Source organism: Schistocerca cancellata, chromosome 5, assembly GCF_023864275.1.
Source record: "Schistocerca cancellata isolate TAMUIC-IGC-003103 chromosome 5, iqSchCanc2.1, whole genome shotgun sequence".
Taxonomy (NCBI): Eukaryota; Metazoa; Arthropoda; class Insecta; order Orthoptera; family Acrididae; genus Schistocerca; species Schistocerca cancellata.
This window is the reverse complement of record NC_064630.1, coordinates 474620691-474644203: the sequence shown is the minus strand read 5'-3', so window position 1 is coordinate 474644203 and position 23513 is coordinate 474620691. Positions and strand designations below refer to the sequence as shown.

General features: G+C 43.4%; 1 protein-coding gene across 1 annotated transcript in view; it reads left to right on the top strand.

The window, feature by feature from the left end:
* The window catches only part of LOC126188067 (proton-coupled amino acid transporter-like protein CG1139), a 129348-nt gene that overhangs the window by 74494 nt on the left and 31341 nt on the right, over positions 1-23513 (top strand). Inside the window, exons 6-7 of the mRNA XM_049929512.1 lie at positions 7483-7567; positions 19073-19345. Coding sequence (XP_049785469.1) covers positions 7483-7567; positions 19073-19345 — 358 coding nt within the window. The remainder of the gene's footprint in view (positions 1-7482; positions 7568-19072; positions 19346-23513) is intronic.

Below are 23513 nucleotides of genomic sequence, written 5' to 3'. Positions count from 1 at the left end.
AGTTAAACTCCACAGGAGGGAGGCTTGAAAACACACGTGTTGCTCGCGGGAATGTCCCAACAGCCCACAACGAAGTCCAAACGACACAATGTGAACAGTTGGGGCTGGCTGGTAGATTAAGTAAAAACTCAACTTTCGTGTCCGGGATAGATTAAGTAAAAACTCAAGTTTCGTGTCCGGGATCGGTGAGCCGCAGACCTCATAGCAATGGGAACAGCACCAAACACTCCGACTGTGCGTTGAGGCGGCCACCGGCCCCACCCAGACATGTGCCCGGAGACTTTCTCTTCTCCACGCCAACCGACGAACTCCCCAGACCCGGAAACGGTGAAAGGACCAAATATCGTCGGCCGATGAGACGACCAAGCCAACAACCAACCAATGGTCGTCCCACTCCAATCTCCCTCCGTCGGACAGTTCATGTGTGTCGCCAGCGGTCGGTGAGCAGTGGCTGATCGCACCTCAGCGGCGCTCCGTCCCCGACTTCACTGCTGCCTCATCCCGACTGCAGTGCTGGTCCGTCTCCATCTGACTGCCAGACACACGACGACCCGGACATACTATCGGTGGCTCCAGAGATGGTACGACAGTGCACTTATCGATACCCGCTGCTGCTGCTGCCGCTCACGGGCAAGTAAGGCAGGAGGCTAGTGACACCAGTAAATGGAATAAGAAAACGAGGCGGCGGTACCGTAATAGGTGACAAACAATACATGGAATAAATGCGAGCCGTGCACGACTCACGTGTGTCCCAATGAATTTTCTGCGAGATTCTGAGGTACCTAGTGACCACCAAGACCTAGTTCTGTCCCCGACAGAACATGTGTGGTAGCAGCTCAGACGTCAACTGCGTCATGGTGCCAGTGTCCAGTGTATCAAGGACCAGTTGCAACAGTCGTAGGACAACTTGACTCGGGAAAGGTTACAACGGCGTTACAGCACCGCTCCTAACCGAATAAGAGCTTGCATCCAGGCCAAGTGGATGTAAAGTAATAGTGATAAGCAGGCTCATACCGCCAGTTTCTTTGTAAATTTGGCTAGATTTTGTTATCACTGAAATATCACCACATAGCCTCTCAATCTGTAAAGTTTTATTTCGTTGCCTCCTTCCCTTCTGGTTGCTTTGCTTTCTTCGTCAGGCGCTGTAACTGACTATGGCCGCAGTAGATGGGGAATAAAACGCAGATTGGAAAGAAAAACAGTAATTTGTTAACAGTTACCATAAATTTAGACATTACACAATTTTTCTCGATATACAGGGTGTGTTCAATAGGTAATGAAACACATTTTTTCATTTTTTTTTAATGCGTGTTTTGTTGTGGGATATCGTGGAATATTCCCGCTTCAGCCAGTACAGTTTCATAAACTTCCGATAGGTGGTGGCGCTACGTGTACCCATCAAAATGGCGTCTGTAACGGAGGTGGGTTCCAACCAGAGAGCTGTCATTGAGTTTCTTTTGACGGAAAAACAGAGTATCGAAGAAATTAATAGGCGCTTGCAAAATGTCTACGAGATCTGGCAGTCAATAAAAGCAGGGTCAGACGTTGGGCGGGGCATCTCTCATCATCGCAACAAGGTCGTGCGAACCTGTCAGACCTCCCACGTGCCGTCCGGCTGCACACATCTGTGACTCCTGCAGTGTTGGAACGTGCGGACACTCTCATTCGACGTGATCGACGATTCAGAATCAAACACCCCACTGCTCAACTGTACGTCTCTGACACACTAGTCCACCAGTTGGAGTAATCAGAGGTGTGTGCTCGCTGGGTTACTCGCCGCCTAACAAAACCACAAAGAGCAACGATAGAGCATCTGTTTGGCCCAATGAAGGCTGCACCCCGCGGGAAGCAGTACTTGCATGATGGGAAGGTTATTGTTGCAGCAAAATGTTGGCTCCGACGTCGACCAGTAGAGTGCTACCATACGGACATACAAGCCCTCCCGGTAAGATGGTGTAAGGCCGTTGCACTGAACAGAGATTGCGTTGACAAGTAGGGTTTTGTAGCCAAAAGGGTGGTGAAAAATGTGGTGTATTGTAATACTAAATAAAACACACCTGTTTTCAGAAGAAAATGTATTTCGTTTCTTAGTAAACGCCTCTCGTGTTTGTCTGGTACGTAATCTTGTAGATAAATGAGAAGTGGACGATAAACAGTGCAGACAAGAAATGGATAGAAGCTTTTGATACGTAGTACTGCGGCAGAATGCCGAAGATTAGGCGAGTAGATGAGCCGAACTGAGATGAAAAGCAATTATGATACAACTCGAGTACAAGAAGTGATCGATTGATACGACGCTTTCCTGAGGCATGTAGCATTTCATCAATTTGGTGCTACAGCAAAGTGTGGGGAGGGAAAAATGTGGAGATAGACCAAGGGCTGACTACAAATGCAAGTTCAAATGGATGCAGGATGTAATATTTATGTAGAGATGAAGAGGCTTCTTCAGTGTAGACTAGCATGGAGAACTGTAGCAAATCAGTCTTCGGACTGCAGACCACAACAAGCCAATGGACTCGCATTCTGGAGGAGATAGATTCACCATCTACATTTAGTTTCTCCATTGTTTTCTTAAATCACTCACGGCAGATGCCGAGATGGTTCCTTCAAAAAACGCAGTTGTCCATTCTTGTCCGCTAAGTGTTTGTCAAGTATTTGTTCCTAATTATTTTGTGGCAATATGGCTAAAATGGGTTATTTTCTTCATCTACAAATACAAGCCAGTCTGTTGCATTACACATATTTTGTTCTTGCTAACTTTATTGGTCGTACTGGATATTCTTTTAATTTTTCGTGACAATTTGTTATAATTTTCTCAAGTGCATTTGAAGAGGGCCAGAGATAAACTGTCACCTTATTTGACATTCTTTTTTATTTTGAAAGCTCTGTATAAATCTTTATGTACTTTGGCTCCTTTTCACGCCTCTTCCAGCTCATTCCGTTTCCCCGCAACATAGTCTTCCCTCCTATCTTTTTACGACCCTTTTCCCTTCCTCATTAGCATTCTCTTCCTCCCCCGCCTCCACAGCGGCCTGTGCTAATAGTCTTCCTCCTCTCTTGTCTTGGATATGAAAGAGACTGTGGTTTACAGAAAAAGGAGTTATGCTACTACACTCTTTTCAGCGTAACAGAAAAGTAACAGTTCACACACTCTTGTCGTCTGGAAGCAAACATAAAAATAAAAACAAAAAATATAAAAAAATTGGGTAATAACATACAGTGGAATCCAATGTCCATTCAGTTCTTGACAGCGAGAGTCTGCAAGGGAGGCAGATGCGTGTGTGTGTGTGTGTGTGTGTGTGTGTGTGTGTGTGTGTGTGTGTGTGTGTGATAATAATTTTGGTAAAACTTAGATATTTCTCACTATTTTTTATTCACAAGACAATAAGACTTGCTCTGCTCGTCGCACAAACCATAAATACTAACAAGATGGCTGCCTTTTCGCACACACCAAAAATTACGTCCATGCCCTACAAGGTAACAATAGAAAGTGCATCTTAACTCCTTCTTGGAGTATGAAACAAAAGAGAATCCAATATGAACATTACAGAGATTATATTCTACATCCCTCTCGATTTAATCTTTGGTGCAGACTTGAAGGTATTGTATGCGTCGGAATGTGTCATTACAACACACACACACACAAACACAAACAAACACACAGGAAGACGTTGGTGACTTTGTAGCTGCGTCGTTCAAATTCATCCGTTGAGCGGCTCTCCCACCACCTGGCTCAGGATACCAACAGAAATGATAGCAACATGAAAGAACCACCGACGAGTGTTACCGTACCCTCGCCAAGGGCAAGCACCTCACACCGTTGGCAAGACGTGGCCACAAAGTGCTGAAAGCAGCGGTCGCTCATTGTGTGTCGTAGCCTTGGCGCCAGGCTTTCTGGTGTCACCCCGCTGACGGCCAGAATTACCGCACTTTTTGCCGCACCAAGGCTATGGAAGCAGCTTTCCCGCCCTTAACCAACTACAGGGTGTTACAAAAAGGTACGGCCAAACTTTCAGGAAACATTCCTCACACAAAAAGAAAGAAAATTTACTTTCCATGTTGGAGCTCATTTTATTACTTCTCTTCAAATCACATTAATCATGGAATGGAAACACACAGCAACAGAACGTACCAGCGTGACTTCAAACACTTTGTTACAGGAAATGTTCAAAATGTCCTCCGTTAGGGAGGATACATGCATCCACCCTCCGTCGCGTGGAATCCCTGATGCGCTGATGCAGCCCTGGAGAATGGTGTATTGTATCACAGCCGTCCACAATACGAGCACGAATAGTCTCTACATTTGGTACCGGGGTTGCGTAGACAAGAGCTTTCAAATGCCCCCATAAATGAAAGTCAAGAGGGTTGAGGTCAGGAGAGCGTGGAGGCCATGGAATTGGTCCGCCTCTACCGATCCATCGGTCACCGAATCTGTTGTTGAGAAGCGTACGAACAAATGGGTCTGAGCACTATGGGACTTAACTGCTGTGGTCATCAGTCCCCTAGAACTTAGAACTACTTAAACCTAACTAACCTAAGGACATCACACACATCCATGGCCGAGACAGGATTCGAACCTGCGACCATAGCGGTCACGCGGTTCCAGACTGTAGCGCCTAGAACCGCACGGCCACTCCGGCCGGCAAGCGTACGAACACTTCGACTGAAATGTGCAGGAGCTCCATCGTGCATGAACCACATGCTGTGTCGTACTTGTAAAGGCACATATTCTAGCAGCACAGGTAGAGTATCCCGTATGAAATCATGATAACGTGCTCCATCGAGCGTAGGTGGAAGAACATGGGGCCCAATCAAAACATCACCAACAATGCCTGCCCAAACGTACACAGAAAATCTGTTTTGATGACGCGATCGCACAATTGCGTGCGGATTCTCGTCAGCGCACACATGTTGATTGTGAAAATTTACAATTTGATCACGTTGGAATGAAGCCTCATCCGTAAAGAGAACATTTGCACTGAAATGAGGATTGACACATTGTTGGATGAACCATTCGCAGAAGTGTACCCGTGGAGGCCAGTCAGCTGCTGATAGTGCCTGCACACACTGTACATGGTATGGAAACAACTGGTTCTCCCGTAGCACTCTCCATACTGTGACGTGGTCAACGTTACCTTATACAGCAACAACTTCTCTGTCGCTGGCATTACGGTTATCGTCAACTGCACGAAGAATTGCCTTGTCCACTGCAAGTGTCCTCGGCGTTCTAGGTCTTTCCCAGTCGCGAGTCGTAGGCTGGAATGTTCCGTGCTCCCTAAGACGCCGATCAATTGCTTCTAACATCTTCCTGTCGGGACACCTTCGTTCTGGAAATCTGTATCGATACAAACGTACCGCGCCACGGCTATTGCCCCGTGCTAATCCATACATCAAATGGGCATCTGCCAACTCCGCATTTGTAAACGTTGCACTGACTGCAAAACCACGTTCGTGATGAACACTAACCTGTTGATGTTACGTACTGATGTGCTTGATGCTAGTAGTGTAGAGCAATGAGTCGCATGTCAACACAAGCACCGAAGTCAACATTACCTTCCTTCAATTGGGCCAACTGGCGGTGAATCGAGGAAGTACAGTACATACTGACGAAACTAAAATGAGCTCTAATATGGAAATTAAGCGTTTCCGGACACATGTCCACATAACATCTTTTCTTAATTTGTGTGTGAGGAATGTTTCCTGAAAGTTTGGCCGTACCTTTTTGTAACACCCTGTATATCGCACTTCAAGGGTCAAAATCAGAAGTGAGGTACAGTTTGGTTAGGTCACTAGCTGTTCTGGCAAATTATAACTCTTACATTTAATTGGCCGATTAAAGTCTGATACTCCAAAGATTAGCCACTTTTAATTAGTTATTTCACATAGATGGATTTGTTATACACCTCCGATTTATTCCTTCAGTTGGCAATAACTTATTACTTTGTACGAGGGTGAGTCAAATGAAAACCTTAAATTTGTAATAACGAATCGAAATTTCGCGCCGTTATCCTGTAAGTTGGTAAGCTTGCTACAAACAGCGTGCAGAATGGCCTGTAGGTGACAGCATAGTGCAGATGCACACATACCGTCGCAGTATCAGTATAAAGATGGCCGCCTCACTTGCGACTTGCATCAGGGAAGAACAGAGTTCTGTTATTCGGGTTTTGCGTAGTGAAGGTGTGAAACCTATTGAAATTCATCGACGAATGAAGGTTCAGTACGGTGATGCATGTTTGTCACAGCAGCAAGTCTACGGAGGAGGAGGAGATTTGTGTTTAACGTCCCGTCGACAACGAGGTCATTAGAGACGGAGCACAAGCTCGGATGAGGGAAGGATTGGGTAGGAAGTCGGCCGTGTTCTTTCAAAGTAACCATCCCGGCATTTACCTGAAACGATTTAGGAAAAGGCAAGTCTACGAATGGAGTAGGAAATTTGCAAATGGTGTGACTTCAATGGAAGATGCTCCTCGTCCAGGTCATGCACAACGAGCTGTGACTCTACAGAACATTGCAGCAGTTGAAGCCATAGTGAAGGAAAACCGCCGAGTGACTCTCAAAGACGCAATGGGAGGAAATAAGTTCCGTTCTGATGAAGAGGTACGCCACACGGTGCATGAGTGGTTGCGCGGACTACCAAAAGAATTGTTTCTATAGGAATTTATGCACTTTGTAAGCGCTGGAGGACTTGCATTGAGCGTGGGGGAGATTATGTTGAAAAATGATACAGCTGTGTACCACTTCTGCACAATAAATAATATTAAAAAAAATGTTTAAGGTTTTCATTTGACTCACCCTCGTATATATGCATTATGTTTTCTTAAAGAAAGGGGAGAGTCGCTGCAGTCCGCCACACCCGTTTCGGAAACGTAGCACTGCAAGGTCTCGTCCAATAACTATTGGCGTTGTTGACTAACTCATTTCACATTCAGCATTTTGTTGCTCTGCTCGTCGCACAAACCATAAATACTAACAAGATGGCTGCTTTTTCGCACACACCAAAAATTACGTCCATCCCCTACAAGATAACAATAGAATGTGTATCTTAACTCCTTCTTGGAGTATGAAACTAAAGAGGATCCAATATGAACATTCTAGAGATTATATTCTACATCCCTCTCGATTTAATCTTTGGTGCAGATTTTAAGGTATTGTATGCCTCTGCGTCGGAATGTGTCATTACAACACACACACACACAGAGAGGAAGACGTTGGTGACTTTGTAGCTGACAGAAATGTAATGGGAACATGTGGAATTTAAAGAATTCAAAACATACACGGGAGTAAACGGAAATCTTTCGTCTTCCTGTCGTCTACATTATTGAAATGAATTTATGTTTCCATGGAAATTTTCAAAACGATATTCCAGATATAGGTCAAATCCTGGTTGGATAGATATAAATGTACAGGAAAATAAATAAATAATTTTCTGCCAAACATTGTAGAAGTGATGACATCGTTTCTAATGCTCCCAACATATTTCAGGCATATTGTGAACGTCTTCATGTTAGTCTTTCAACTGGGAAGTTGCTGCGTGTACGTGGTATTCATCAGCAGCAATATAAAGGCAGTAAGTACATGGAGATGTCTTTCTTAATATTTTATGCCGTAAAATAAGAAGATAATAATAGCTGATTAAGTAAGCGAGTCCACTGACCATTCTGCCTACGATACGTGGAGCAGGAAGAAGAGCTCTTTCATTGCTGTGTGATCGAAGTGTAATTACTGAGACAAATGGAGAATCGTGAGCAGGAATAAACTACGAGTAACATGTTGGAATAACTTACGGCACGGACGGTCGCGGAGTGGTCGTATGTGGACCGACGATCGGCCTGTCTCGCCTTAGCTCCGTCCTTCTCGTTAGAATTCGGTACAGCACGACACTTCAATTAGCATTGCTTTGCGGCATTCTTCTGTCGGTACGACTTTCTTCAGTTCACCAGAATCGTAGTGCTAGCGCAGTTTACTCTTTGCTATTTGTTTGTGGTATAAAGCAAGTTCACAAGTCCAGCGGCAGTTTTGTACAAAAAGTGACAGTCTAACAATATATCGTCACAAGATTTTGAAAATGGAAGATACTGAGAGTAGAGATGGATAACACTTCTCAACATCGCATAAAAGATATATAGTCACATAGTCGATGGGTACCATAAATTTGCTATGGAGCGACATTACAATACCATGCGGAAAGAATTTAAATTACAATACCATGCAGAAAGAATTTAAATATATGGTTGATGAGGAAAGAGCAAAAAATTGCAACGACTGAAAAAAATACTTTGTGCTAAATTTGCAAGAAAAGAGCACGTTATGAAATTGCTGTTACTAGTAATAAATTTTCTGAGGTCGCACGCATTAGTTCACTGTCAATTGCAACACTTTCTGATGGCACTGAACGCAGAGCATGGCGAGTTTATATATTATAGCTAAGTGCGTTGGTTAATTCATGGGGAAAGCCTAGAACGATTTATCAATTCAAATCCTATTATTGCTGAATTTAAAAAGGAGAAAGGAGAGCACGAACGAAAATTAGAACATCCAGAGTGGACTGCAGACCTTGCCTTTTAAGTATATTTAGCTATACGCAGAAAGAGATTGCAAGGTAAGAAACAACTTCGTTCTGGTTTGATGGGGATGCATTTAAAAAGAAAATCGCATTGTGGAATCGACAAATTCTGTCAAAAAACACCGTTAATTTCCCTAAGCTCACTGGCGTTAAAGCAAGCGCGAATTTTCAAGGATTCATTGTAGTCTTGAAAGGGTTACAAGAGCAGTTTTCTAAAATTTTTGAGGACACCGTCAATCTAGCATCTGGTATCGAGCTGTTTTACTGTTTCAGATGAAAGTGCCCCTTTGCACATACAGATTGAACTGACTGATGCAATGTAGTTCCCGTTTAAAAGATAATTTTTTTTACGTTAAAGCCATCCAGGAGGTCTACTTCGTTATGATTTGGAACAGTTCCCACATCTCTGTAATGAATCTGAAAAGTTAGATGGCAGCCTGAGTGCGAAAACCTGCGAGATCGTCTGCGCCAGTCCGTATGCCGACATTATGTATCAGTTGAATATTATATTATGTGTTCAGCATCCCAAAAATATTTAAACATTACTGTAAATTTCTTTAATTTGTGACCCATGTTGTTGAGAAATATGAAATCAATTCGTGTACACTGTGACTGACTATATTGCCATTTAAATCATCACTTTCGCCATTTTCCCTGCCTGCCCCCCTCATCACCCTCAAACAGCGTTGCGTGGTAGTGGGGGAAGTGTGCAGCCAGACGAGAGAGCTGTGGAATTGTAATATCACATTTTATTGCAGAAATAACTACGTCACATACTGTGCTGTGTGTGAGAACCAAAGGTGTTACTCCTTGCACAAGAAAAGCAAACATTATTAATGCATTATCTCTGATTTTTCTTATCTCTGTCGTTTTTTGTTCTTGCTCTGATAAAGACGAAGGGAACTTATAATTGTGAATATTATGTATTCGAACTCGATAGTAAAAGTTGTATTCCAAGAAGGAATAAACGAGTGCTCATCTCTGATAAAAAATTAGAGGCACGTCGATCGTAAATATTCATTTTAATTACTATGTAAAGTTTTCCGTGATACTGATCACAGAAGATCGTAATATACTATTAGACTCCGAGCCACGGAAACGTTCACACTTCACCGAATGCCGAGCAGTTACAAAATGAAACTGCTTCAAAATTTCGGCATTGAATGGGTTTGGCTGGACGGTGGTTCATGATCGCAGACTTACTGGGCATCATTTCCCGTAGGACTGATTGTATTTTGCGAAAATGTGATGTGAAATGTGTTTCTCGACGACCAACTGAGATAAAGATCCTGTTAGAAATCGTAAAGTATGATTTTGGTTCGCATAAGACATGTCTATCGTATTCTTTGCAGTCGTGGCATATCAAATTTTGGTCAGACCATCAGGACTGTGGATGACCGGTGAACTGAGCATAAGCGTCACACACGCTAACAACAGCAGAGCAAATCTCCTAATGCAAAACATTGCCTGTCTGGTCATCCAGCCGAATGTAACAACACGGAGAGTCTGGTATGTATTTCCAAATATTGGGTTAGTGTTATTAAGAAAGCAGTTGAAATCAGATTTGCAAGTAACCTTATAAATAGAGATGGAGGTTTATGCTTAAATTCTGGGTGGAATAGTTCTCTCTCCTTTGCCAAAATACAAAGGGGCAGAGTTAATGCTGCCTCATATCTGTAATTCTTCTTCGCCAACATTGAATTTTAATCCCACTCTTGAAACTTCTTTTTATTCCCGTCACTGCTTCTTCGACACAAATACTGAACAGCAGGGACGAAAGACTGCTTCTCTGTCTTGCATTCATTCTAATCCGTGCACTCCTTTCTTTGTCTTCCAGTGTTATTGTTCCCTCTGAGTTCTTGTACATATTGTATATTATCCGTCTCTCCTTATGCTTACTCCTACTTTTCTCAGAATTTCGAACATATTGCACCATTTTACACTGTCGAACCCTTTTTCTAGTTCGACAAATTCTATGAATGTGTCTTGATTTTTCTTTAGTTTTGCTTCCATTATCAAGCGCAACGTCAGGACTGCCTCCCTAGTACCTTTACGTTTCCTAAAACCAAAATGATCATCATCTAACAGATCCTCACTTTTCGTTTCCACTCTTCTGTATATTATACTTATCAGAAACTTGGATGCATGAGCTGTTAAGCTGATTGTGCGATAGTTCTCCCATTGATCAACTCTTGCTATCTTGGGAATTGCGTGGGTGATGTTTTCCCGAATGTCTGATGGTGTGTCGCCAATTTCGTAGGTTCTACACACCAACTTGAATTATCGGTTGGTTACCACCTTGCCCAATGATTTTACAAATTTCGATAAATTGTTATTTATCCTTGTAGCTTATGTGGTCTTAAGCCTTCCAAAGCCCTTCTAATTTCTAATATCAATACTGGTTCTCCTGTCTCTTCCCCATCGACTTCAGTTTCTTCTTCTATCTCGCCATCAGCCAATTCCTCCCTCTTACAGAGGCCTACAATGTGCTCTTTCCACCCATCTGCCCTCTCCACTGCGTTAACCAGTGGAAATCATATTGCACTCTTCCGTCCTCGCTCTTAATTTCACCGACAGTTGTTTTGACTGTTCTTCACGGTGAGTCAGTCCTTCAGGCAATCATTTCTTTTTTTATTTCTTCTTATTTTTTCTGCAGCTATTTCGTCTTGCCTTCCATGCACTTCCTATTTATTTCGTTGTTAAGTGGTTCATATTGCTGTGTTCCAGTCTTTCCCTGAGCACTTTTTACTTCCTTGTTTCGTCTATCAATTGAAGTAATTGTTCTTTTACCCATGGTTTCTTCGCAGTTACCCTTTCACTACCTACGTTTGCCATTTCAACATATGTTAACGCTATTTTGAGAGATACTACTCCTGTTCACCTGTACTGCCTACTGTGAGAGTCCTTAACGCACTGGCCACATCTTTAGCAAGCTTCGGACGAGTCTCATCTTCTTCAGTACTTGAGTATCCCACTTTCTCCCGCATTGATTCTTCTGCACTGTTCTCTTAAACTCTAGTCTACTCTTAATTATTACTAAATAGTGATCTGAAACTATATTTTCTCCTGTGTACGCTTTAAAATCCAATTTCGAAATATCTGTCTGACCATGGTGTAATCCAACGGGACTCTTGCGATGCCTCCGGGCGTTTTCCTCGTATACGTCCTCCTCTTGCGATTCTTGAAGAGAGTATTACTAGCTGAAATTTATTACAGAAATCAGTTAGTCTTTCATCTCTCTCATGCCTACTATCAGGCCAATATTTTCCCATAACCCTTTCTTCTATTCCTTCCCCTACAACCGCATTTCAACCCCCCACGATTATCACGAGTTGTTTTCCATCTCCCTTTAGGTACTGTATCACCCGCTCGATAACCTTATATACTTCTTCTGTCTCTTAATTTCCTACTTGCGATATCGGCATACAAGGGCGCCCATACGACAGTTTGTAGGGGCCTTGACCTGGCGGTACGAGGTATTCTTAATATTTTGGAAGACGGTAGGCGACTTGTAAGTAGCAATAAAAAGTTCTGGTTCCCAACCAGTTAAAACCCTACGTAAAACCGACTTTTAAATTATTTTATTGAAAGAAAAACACCTGACTACACTATATCTCTTCGTTGACCTGAGAGCTAGGGGAGGGGGAGCGTGGCCGGCCTTGCCCTATCTTTTTTTTTCTTTACAAAACGAAAAAATATAGCATTCTATGACTATACTATCAACGAGCCACAGTTGGAATAACTCAAACAAATACCTGGGTGTAGTACTTTGTAGGGATATGAAATGGAATGATCGCGTTGTCTTAGTAGTGAGTAAAGCAGGCGGTAGACTTCGGTTTATTGGTACAATAGTGAGAAAATGCAGTCAGTCTTCAAAGGAGACTGCTTACTTGTGTGGTCCATTCTAGAATACTGCTCAGTTGCGTGCGACTCGTACCATATAGCACAAACAGGAGATTTTGAACCTGTACAGAACAGCGCGGCATGGATGTTCACAGATTTGTCTGACCCACTGGAGAATATTACAGTTACTCTGAAGAAACTGAATTGGCAGAATCTTGAAGATAGATGCAAACTAACTGCCATCTGCTTCACGTCTGCTGTGCAGCGAGCTACGTTAATTTAAGTATTAACTGTATTTTTCTTACTTGTCACTTCTTCTTCCGTGTGTTTTTGCTTTTAGGAAGCTTTAATTGTCGAGTGCTAGTAATAGTGTTCCATAGATTTCGTGTTTGTTTTGAATACAGTCAGAGAGAGTCCCTTCAGTCAATCATAGTGCCAGTAGTGCTAGTGTTTCTTTTGAATACAGTCCAGAGACATGTAGTGCTATTTTCATTGTTTTCTACAAGAAGTGTCTAGCAACCACAGTTTAGTCAACTATCAGCCGCCTTTAGTGAACTAGCAGTCTAGTTTAAAGTTGATTGACTCTCTACAGTAAATTGATTTCTTAGGATGGATAGGATGTGTGACTGCTGTGTACGGACGCAGGAGGAGCTGGCCACTGTTCGCGAACAGCTGAACGTGTTGATGGCCGCGGTCAGCCGTCTTCAGGCTGCTGCCTCGGAGTGTAGCGGCAGTGGGGAGTCTGGTGCGTCGCATGGTACACCACAGGTGTTAAATGCTTCACCCACTGTCCCTGCTGTCGAGACATCTTCGTGGGTACCGTGGCGGTTGGGTCACTCTCTTCCCAAGGGGAGTGGCGGGTTCAGCGGCGTTCGTGGCGCACGAGGCAGAGGGTCAATGTGGAAGCTGGCCGTATTGTCATTGCCCGCTCTGCCTGTGAGGGGACATGAGGCTGCTCCTTCAGCAAGGTCAGAACAGGCACGAGGGGGAAGGGGTTTATTAGTTATTGGGCACTCCAACGTAAGGCGGGTGATGGAGCCAGTTAGGGAAATAGCGGAAAGGTCGGGGAAGAAGGTCAGTGTTCACTCTGTCTGCTTGCCGGGGTATTTCATCCGAGATGTGGAGGAGGCCCTGCCGGCGGCGATAGAGAGAACTGGGTGCACCCGACTGCAAATTGTTGCTCATGTCGGCACCAGTGACTCCTGCCGTCTGGGTTCAGAGGTCATCCTCATATCGTACAGGCGGTTGGCGGAGTTGGTGAAGACGGAAAGCCTCGCTCGTGGGGTGGAATCTGAGCTAACTATTTGTAGTATCGTTCCCAGAACCGATCGCGGTCAGCTGGTTTGGAGCCGAGTTGAAGGCTTAAACCAGAGGCTCAGACGATTCTGCGGAGATCTGGGGTGCAAATTTCTCGACCTCCGCTATCGGGTGGAGAAATGTAGGGTCCCCCTGAATAGGTCAGGCGTGCACTACATGCAGGAAGTGGCTACAAGGGTAGCGGAGTACGTGTGGAGTGCACATGTGGGTTTTTTAGGTTAGAGAATTCCCTCCCTAGGCCCGACAAGACGCCTCCTGAGACGCGGCAAGGTAGTAGTAGGCAAAACGCAACAGGGAATAACAATATTAATGTGCTAATAGTAAACTGCAGGAGCGTCTATAGAAAGGTCCCAGAACTGTTCTCATTAATAAACGGTCACAATGCCCATATAGTACTAGGGACAGAAAGTTGGCTGAAACCAGACGTAAACAGTAATGAAATCCTAAACTCAGATTGGAATGTATGCCGCAGATACAGTCTGGACAGTGAAGGGGGAGGCGTGTTTATAGCGATAAGAAGTGCAATAGTATCGAAGGAAATTGACGGAGATCCGAAATGTGAAATAATTTGGGTGAAGGTCGCGTTTAAAGCAGGCTCAGACATGATAATTGGATGTCTCTATAGGCCCCCTGGCTCAGCAGCTGTTGTGGCTGAGAACCTGAAGGATAATTTGGAAAATATTTCGAGTAGATTTCCCCACCATGTTATAGTTCTGGGTGGAGATTTTAATTTGACGGATATAGACTGGGAGATTCAAACGTTCATAACGGGTGGCAGGGACAAAGAATCCAGTGAAATTTTTTAAAGTGCTTTATCTGAAAACTACCTTCAGCAGTTAAACAGAGAACCGACTCGTGGCAATAACATATTAGACCTTCTGGTGACAAACAGACCCGAACTATTTGAAACGGTTAACGCAGAACAGGGAATCAGCGATCATAAAGCGGTTACTGCATCGATGATTTCAGCCGTAAATAGAAATATTAAAAAAGGTAGGAAGATTTTTCTGTTTAGCAAAAGTGACAAAAAGCAGATTACAGAGTACCTGACGGCTCAACACAAAAGTTTTGTCTCAAGTACAGATAGTGTTGAGGATCAATGGACAAAGTTCAAAACCATCGTACAATATGCGTTAGATGAGTATGTGCCAAGCAAGATTGTAAGACATGGAAAAGAGCCACCGTAGTACAAGAACCAAGTTAGAAAACTGCTGCGGAAGCAAAGGGAACTTCACAGCAAACATAAACATAGCCAAAGCCTTGCAGACAAACAAATATTACGCGAAGCGAAATGTAGTGTGAGGAGGGCTATGCGAGAGGCGCTCAATGAATTCGAAAGTAAAGTTCTATGTACTGACTTGGCAGAAAATCCTAAGAAATTTTGGTCTTATGTCAAAGCGGTAGGTGGATCAAAACAAAATGTCCAGACACTCTGTGACCAAAATGGTACTGAAACAGAGGATGACAGACTAAAGGCCGAAATACTAAATGTCTTTTTCCAAAGCTGTTTCACAGAGGAAGACTGCAGTGTAGTTCCTTCTCTAGATTGTCGCACAGATGACAAAATGGTAGATATCGAAATAGAGCGACAGAGGGATAGAGAAACAATTAAAATCGCTCAAAAGAGGAAAGGCCGCTGGACCTGATGGGATACCAGTTAGATTTTACACAGAGTACGCGAAGGAACTTGCCCCCCTTCTTGCAGCGGTGTACCGTATGTCTCTAGAAGAGCGTAGCGTTCCAAAGGATTGGAAAAGGGCACAGGTCATCCCCGTTTTGAAGAAGGGACGTCGAACAGATGTGCAGAACTATAGACCTATATATCTAACGCCGATCAGTTGTAGAATTTTGGAACACGTATTATGTTCGAGTATAATGACTTTTCTGGAGACTAGAAATCTACTCTGTAGGAATCAGCATGGGTTTCGAAAAAGACGGTCGTGTGAAACCCAACTCGCGCTATTCGTCCACGAGACTCAGAGGGCCATATATACGGGTTCACAGGTAGATGCCGTGTTTCTTGACTTCCGCAAGGCGTTCGATACAGTTCCCCACAGTCCTTTAATGGACAAAGTAAGAGCATATGGACTATCAGAACAATTGTGTGATTGGATTGAAGAGTTCCTAGATAACAGAACGCAGCATGTCATTCTCAGTGGAGAGAAGTTTTCCGAAGTAAGAGTGATTTCAGGTGTGCCGCAGGGAGTGTCGTAGGACCGTTGCTATTCACAATATACATAAATGACCTTGTGGATGACATCGGAAGTTCACTGAGGCTTTCTGCGGATGATGCTGTGGTATATCGAGAGCTTGTAACAATGGAAAATTGTACTGAAATGCAGGAGGCTCTGCAGCGAATTGATGCATAGTGCAGGGAATGGCAATTGAATCTCAATGTAGACAAGTGTAATGTGCTGCGAATACACACAAATATAGATCCCTTATCATTTAGCTACAATATAGGAGGTCAGCAACTGGAAGCAGTTAATTCCATAAATTATCTGGGAGTACGCATTAGGAGTGATTTAAAATGGAATGATCATATAAAGTTGATCGTTGGTAAAGCAGATGCCAGACTGAGATTCATTGGAAGAACCCTAAGGAAATGCATTCCGAAAACAAAGGAAGTAGGTTACAATACGCTTGTTCGCCCACTGCTTGAAGTGTGGGATCCGTACCAGATAGGGTTGATAGAAGAGATAGAGAAGATCCAACTGAGAGCAGCGCGCTTCGTTACAGGATCATTTAGTAATCGCGAAAGCGTCACGGATATGATGGATAAACTCCAGTGGAAGACTCTGCAGGAGAGACGCTCAGTAGCTCGGTACAGGCTTTTGTTGAAGTTTCGAGAACATACCTTCACCGAAGAGTCAAGCAATATATTGCTCCCCCCTACGTAAATCTCGCGAAAGTACCATGAGGATAAAATCAGAGACATTAGAGCCCACACAGAAGCATACCGACAATCCTTCTTTCCACGAACAATACGAAACTGGAATAGAAGGGAGAACCGATAGAGGTACTCAAAGTACCCTCCGCCACACACCGTCAGGTGACTTGCGGAGTATGGATGTAGATGTATATGTAGATGGTGTTGGCGCCGTCGTCGGCATGTTTACCTCAGCTGTTATTGTTGGCGTTGGTTTGCGTTGATCCTGACGTGAATAACCCACTCTTCACATTAACTGACTCTCTGTCCTACCTTCCGTTTCATAACGTGCCCAAAGTCGGACGTCTGTAACCGCTGTTCGCGGCCAGTGCTAACCTAAGGAGTTAGATAACGTCCGTAGTTTCGCACATCGTCGAAACGTAAACATATACGAATGAGCAATGGAGAGAAGGCTGTTCTAAATGAAGTGAACAGTAAGTATACTGAATAATTAAAGTAAAAATTTGGTGCTTGGAATATCATAATATTGGAATCTGGGGTTGTGGTTTGACCCTAAGGAGATACAGGATATGGAATAACAACATTTCCTACTTGAACCCTCGTGATTGACCTTGACTACAGTAATACACTACTGGCCATTAAAATTGATACACCAAGAAGAAATGCAGATGATAAATGGGTATTCATTGGACAAATATATTATACTATAACTGACATTTTCACGCAATTTGGGTGCGTAGATCCTCAGAAATCAGTACCCAGAACAAACACGTCTGGCCGTAATAACGGCCTTGATACGCCTGGGCATTGAGTCAAACAGAGCTTGGATGGCATGTACAGGTACAGCTGCCCATGCAGCTTCAACACGATACCACAGTTCATCAAGAGTAGTGACTGGCGTATTGTGACGAGCCAGTTGCTCGGCCACCATTGACCAGACGTTATCAGTTGGTGAGACATCTGGAGAATGTGCTGGCCAGGGCAGCAGTCGAACATTTTCTGTATCCAGAAAGGCCCGTACAGGACGTGCAACTTGCGGTCGTGCAATATCCTGCTGAAATGTAGGGTTTCGCAGGGATCGAATGAAGGGTCAAGCCACGGCTGCAAGATATGTTACAGCCTTGCGGATAAGACACCTGTCATCTCGACTGCTAGTGATTCGAGGCCGTTGGGATCCAGCACAGCGTTCCGTCTTACCCTCCTGAACCCACCGATTCCATATTCTGCTAACAGTCCTTGGTTCTCGACCAACGCGAGCAGCAATGTCGCGATACGATAAATCGCAGTCGCGATAGGGTAAAATCCGACCTTTATCGAATGTGTATGAGAAATCGGTTGGAAACTTTCCTCATGTCAGCACGTTGTAGGTGTCGTCACCGGCGCCAACCTTGTGTGAATGCTCTGAAAAGCTAATCATTTGCATATCACAGCATCTTCTTCCTGTCGGTTAAATGTCGCGTCTGTAGCACGTTATCTTCGTGGTGTAGCAATTTTAATGGCCAATAGTGTATCTCTCAAGAATGGTAGTAATGAGAAAGGGAGCCAATGGAAGCGGCACAGATCCCAAGGGCGGCGTCGTCTTATGTACATCATTGCTGATGGGACGGCCCATGATGTGTTGCATGGGCCACAAAACTAGCAACATCTTCTCCATAAAGGGTGCAGCACACATCAGGCACAGTTTTGTTATGGTTTCGCCCATGTTTACTCACTGCACTGTCAGTTGTTACTTCACTTGACACTTAACACTCTTCATGGTCATTAAATACGGACACTGTTCATAATAGCCTTGCCGTAGACTTGACCATTGGATTGGCACGCGGTAACGCTGCAGGCACTGACCATACCTCTCTACAATCACTGCCGTGACTCGGCTACTATCTTAATTCATTTAGTGTGGCCTGAACAACTGTTTCTGCATGTTCAGTAAACACCTGTTGACACACATGTAAGTGTTTCGGTGTTTTTGATACGTAAACTGATCAAATGAGGTATCTATCAGGACATGCTCGAAAGCATAAATCTGAAGATTTAAACATGTGGTATTAGGATACGAGAGTGTAAACCGAAATCCGATAGTTTCAGTGATAACCACCGCCCTTACCCCGCAGCCTAGATCCGCGGCCGGACCACGCGGCGTTTATAGACGCCAGCACGCGTTGGACTCTTCCGTTGTTCTCTTTCGACAGCCATTGACTCTACATCAGAAGTTTCGAACTACAATTTGTTATATTTGGACTTACATATTTTTCGGCCTTGATTCGCTTTATTTGTGTTTTGGCCAACAGTGCGGGTCCGTCTTTTTAAGAATCTGTATCAATCAAAATAATGGGTATCACAATATGAATTAAGTAACAACTTGTTACTTTGCGTTAATTAATGGATTTATAGCTACGTAAGAGACGAATGTTTGTGCTGTGACACTACGTTACAATATAAATAATCTTACATTCTCACAGGTTGTGGACGAGTACTACAGTGGGCTGGACCTGAGGATCTACATGTTGATTTTGTTGCTGCCACTCATACTGATAAACATGGTGCGCAACCTGAAGCTCCTGGCTCCATTCACAACGCTCGCCAGCCTCCTGACCATAGCAGGATTCGGTATCACCTTCTACTACCTGGTGATCGACTCGCCTACACTCGACGACAAAGTGCCTTTTGGAACGCTCGAAGAATTTCCTCTCTTCCTCGGAACGGTGCTTTTCTCACTAGAGGCGATTGGTGTTGTAAGTATTTTACGAAGGAAATTCATCGCTTAATAAAGACGAACGTAATGATTACATGTATCCTTAGCATTATTATAGGTAAATGTGACTTTAAAGAATATCTAGTATGTGCAAGATGATTCGAGTTTACACCCATGCAGGCCGAGCGGTTCTAGGCGCTACGGTCTGAAACTGCGCGACCGCTACGGTCGCAGGTTTGAATCCTGCCTCGGGAATGGATGTGTGTGATGTCCTTAGGTTAGTTAGGTTTAAGTAGTTCTAAGTTCTAGGGGACTGATGGCCTCAGAAGTTAAGTCCCATAGTGCTCAGATCCATTTGAACCATTTTACAGCTTTAAAGTAGAAACTTCCTATGCTTTCTTGACATTACTGCTTGCGAGTAGTTAATTCGACAATGGAGGAAAGTGATAGGCGGGGAGTGGTGGTGTTGGGAGGGGGGGGGCAGAAATTGTAGTGGGAGACCAAGGCTCATATACAGTAAGTGAATTAAAATGGACGTAATTGGCAGTAGCTATGTTGAGATGAAGAGTCTTGACCAGGAGAGATGAGCATGGATAGCTGCATCAAATAAGTTTTTGGACTAATGACCACAACAAAAATCCTGTTGGTCAGATTAAGCATAAATACGACAGTTAGCATACTGGATAAATTACAAAATAAACCTAATTCATACATGTAGGTCCAATAGCTCAACATGCAGACGCTGATCAACATAATGGCTTGTCAACAGACGTCTTGTCAGGCGTGGTTAGTATGCTAGAAGTAATTTTACTGCCATCATACAATTACCTTACACTACGTTCTAGCTGAAGACACCAAGCTATACAACATTCATCTACGGGCTGCATAGGTTCTTATGTTATTTTGACTAGGAATCATGAGTACCGGTTCAGCGTCAGAGCGTGCATGCGGTTTTTTTGTCATCCGTCTTGTCGGACCTTCGACTTTTAACGAAGCCTAGCAGCCAATGTATTTCTGCAGTTCTTGCGAGAAACACTGCTTGTGATGCTGGAAGAAATGCCTTTGCATCTGCGAAGGGGCTTCAACATGATGATGCACCAGCCAGCTCGTAGGACCTCAGTCCTTCGCAATTCTACTTGTTTAGGCACGTGAATTCAATTTCAGTTTGACAGAATGCAACACAGATGTAAGATGTCCATGACTAATGAATTTATTGCTAGCGCACTCGAGCAGATGTAATTTCGATGGATTCCTCACGCGCTGCCCGCGATATGTAAGCTATAAGAGAATCTCAGACTAGAGAGCAGTGTTGTCAGCAGTAGCAACTAAGTGGCAGTAGGAGTAAGTAGTACCTAGGAGTTTGGTGTACCGAGTTGGATGGGCCGATCGTGGGGAGCGATGGCGGTACCTGAGCGATGTAGTATAAGGTAAAAGCAGCCCGCGCGTATGTATTATTTTTATATCCAGTCCCATGTAAACGTTTTTAAAAAAAATCTCTAAATAATAATCTTTCTTAAAAAAAACCTTTTGGCAATCATTCATCTCAATTTAAAGAATTTTATAATTTCTCTAATCCATAATCATTCCGATTATTGTGAAGAAAAATCAGTTGTTTCTTTTTATACATGACAAATCTATCGGCCAGAATTGCACTGGGCTGTGCCAGAAAGATTTCTTATTGGGGCAGATATATATGCGTTATCCGGCGACTTTATTGAGGTAAGAATTTTCAATTTATTCAGAATGAATTTTCAGGGCCATGACGCAGCACTGCTGACGTCCAAAATTTACCAGTTTAAATTCGCAGTCAGTTATTGAAAGGTTATAAGTGAGCCACAATTTTATTAGGAGGTTAGTCACATTTAATTATTGGTAGGTTACGAAATTTATCTGTTGCTAGGTTACGCTGAATGCGAATGTTATATTTTTTTCTGTTGGGATGTTATTATAATTTATCTGTTGGCAGGTTACACAGATGTTGAGCAATTCATCGACTTTGCCTCTTACATACAGACATACTTGAACTAGGACGTTATATCTTTGTCTGAGGTAAAAAGTCTCAGAAATAAAAAATAAAAAAAATAACACAGATCTTCAAGTTCCGTCCGAGATTTCCTAGGGTCTTTCCTTCGTTTTAGGGCAAATAACGGAACCAATATTCTCCTCCCAAATTTAAACAATTTTAGTGATCTGCTAAAAAAAGGGACGCTTCGTGCATGGAATGGAATGAGCAGGGCGTTCGTGATACGAATAAATAGCGTTTAACACTGCCACCAAACATTTCCAGGCACATATTCATCTGACCTTGTTTATTTCCTATCCTCTCAAGGATAGTCTCCCGCTCGTAAGTAGTATATCTGTAGTGACTACAGCGCACTTTACCTTAAATTACGTACTGAAGTATGCGATACCACTGACTATCTTTGACGAAGGCCATTTGACTCTCAAAAGTGCAAGTGTTAGCGTGGGTTGCCCACAAGCAAGGGCAGTCTTATCAATGATGTCCTCTTCCTTATCAATGACGACGTCAAGCAACGCCCTCTCTCCTCCCCCTACGTGTGTGTGTGAGAGAGAGCGACCGCGCGAGGACGTACATGTACTCACATAATTCAGAGGCAAATATATTACGTAAATACAATTGACATAGAATCAATATTTCCAATCAAATATTATGGATTTAAAGACAGATATCTTACACAATATTGTCCTATCTTTTCAGAAAATTTATAACCAGTCGTCAGAGTGTAATATGCTTAGCTAATGCTCTACCACACAGTGACTGACCTTAGAGAGAAACCTCTAAAAGCTCTTTGTTCCCCAAGAAAAAAATTGCACATTAATATATATTGCAAATCTTAATAACAGGAACGATAATACAAGATAAGGAGGGTGGCAAGGAGCGTAGAGACATTACACCGTAAAAAAATCACTAGTTACCATGTGTAGCATGTTAACGGTTTATAGGGACTTACAATGTTATATATACAGGATAGTCCACTGATAGTGACCGGGCCAACTATCTCACGAAATAAGTATCAAACGAAAAAACTACAAAAAACGAAACTCGTCTAGCTTGAAAGGGGAAACCAGATGGCGCTTTGGTTGGCACGCTAGATGGCGCTGCATAGGTCAAACGGATTTCAACTGCGTTTTTTTAAAAAAGGAACCCCCATTTTTTATTACATATTCGTGTATTAAATAAAGAAATATGAATGTTTTAGTTGGACCACATTTTTCGCTTTGTGATCGATGGCGCTGTAATAGTCACAAACGTGTAAGTACGTGGTATCACGTAACATTCCGCCAGTGCGAACGGTATTTGTTTCGTGATATATTACCCGTGTTAAAATAGACCGTTCACCAATTGCGGAAAAGGTCGATATTGTTGGTGATCAAAATGAGCAAAGGGCGTGATCTATATCTGCTACTCGGTATCCAGGACGACATCATCCAAGTGTCCGGACCGTTCGCAGGATAGTTACGTTATTTAAGGAAACAGGAAGTGTTCAGCCACATGTGAAACGTCAACCACGACCTGCAACAAATGATGATGCCCAAGCAGGTGTTTTAGCTGCTGTCGCGGCTAATCCGCACATCAGTAGCAGACAATTGCGCGAGAATCGGGAATGTCAAAAACATCGGTGTTGTGAATGCTACATCAACATCGCCTGCACCCGTACCATATTTCTATGCACCAGGAATTCCATGGCGACGACTTTGAACGTCGTGTACAGTTCTGCCACTGGGCACAAGAGAAATTACGGGACGATGACAGTTTTTTTTGCAAGCGTTCTATTTAGCGACGAAGCGTCATTCACCAACAGCGGTATCGTAAACCGGCATAATATGCACTATTGGACAACAGAAAATTCACCATGGCTGCGACAAGTGGAACATCTGTGACCTTGGCGGGTTAATGTATGGTGCGGCATTATGGGAGGAAGGATAATTGGCCCCCATTTTATCGATGGCAATCTAAATGGTGCAATGTATGCTGATATCCTACGTAATGTTCTACTGATGTTACTACAAGATGGCTCTGAGCACTATGGGACTTAACGTCTAAGGTCATCAGTCCCCTAGAACTTAGAACTATTTAAACCTAACTAACCTAAGGACATCACACACATCCAGGCCGAGGCAGGATTCGAACCTGCGACCGTGGCAGCAGCGCGGTTCCGGGCTGAAGCGCCTAGAACCTCTCGGCC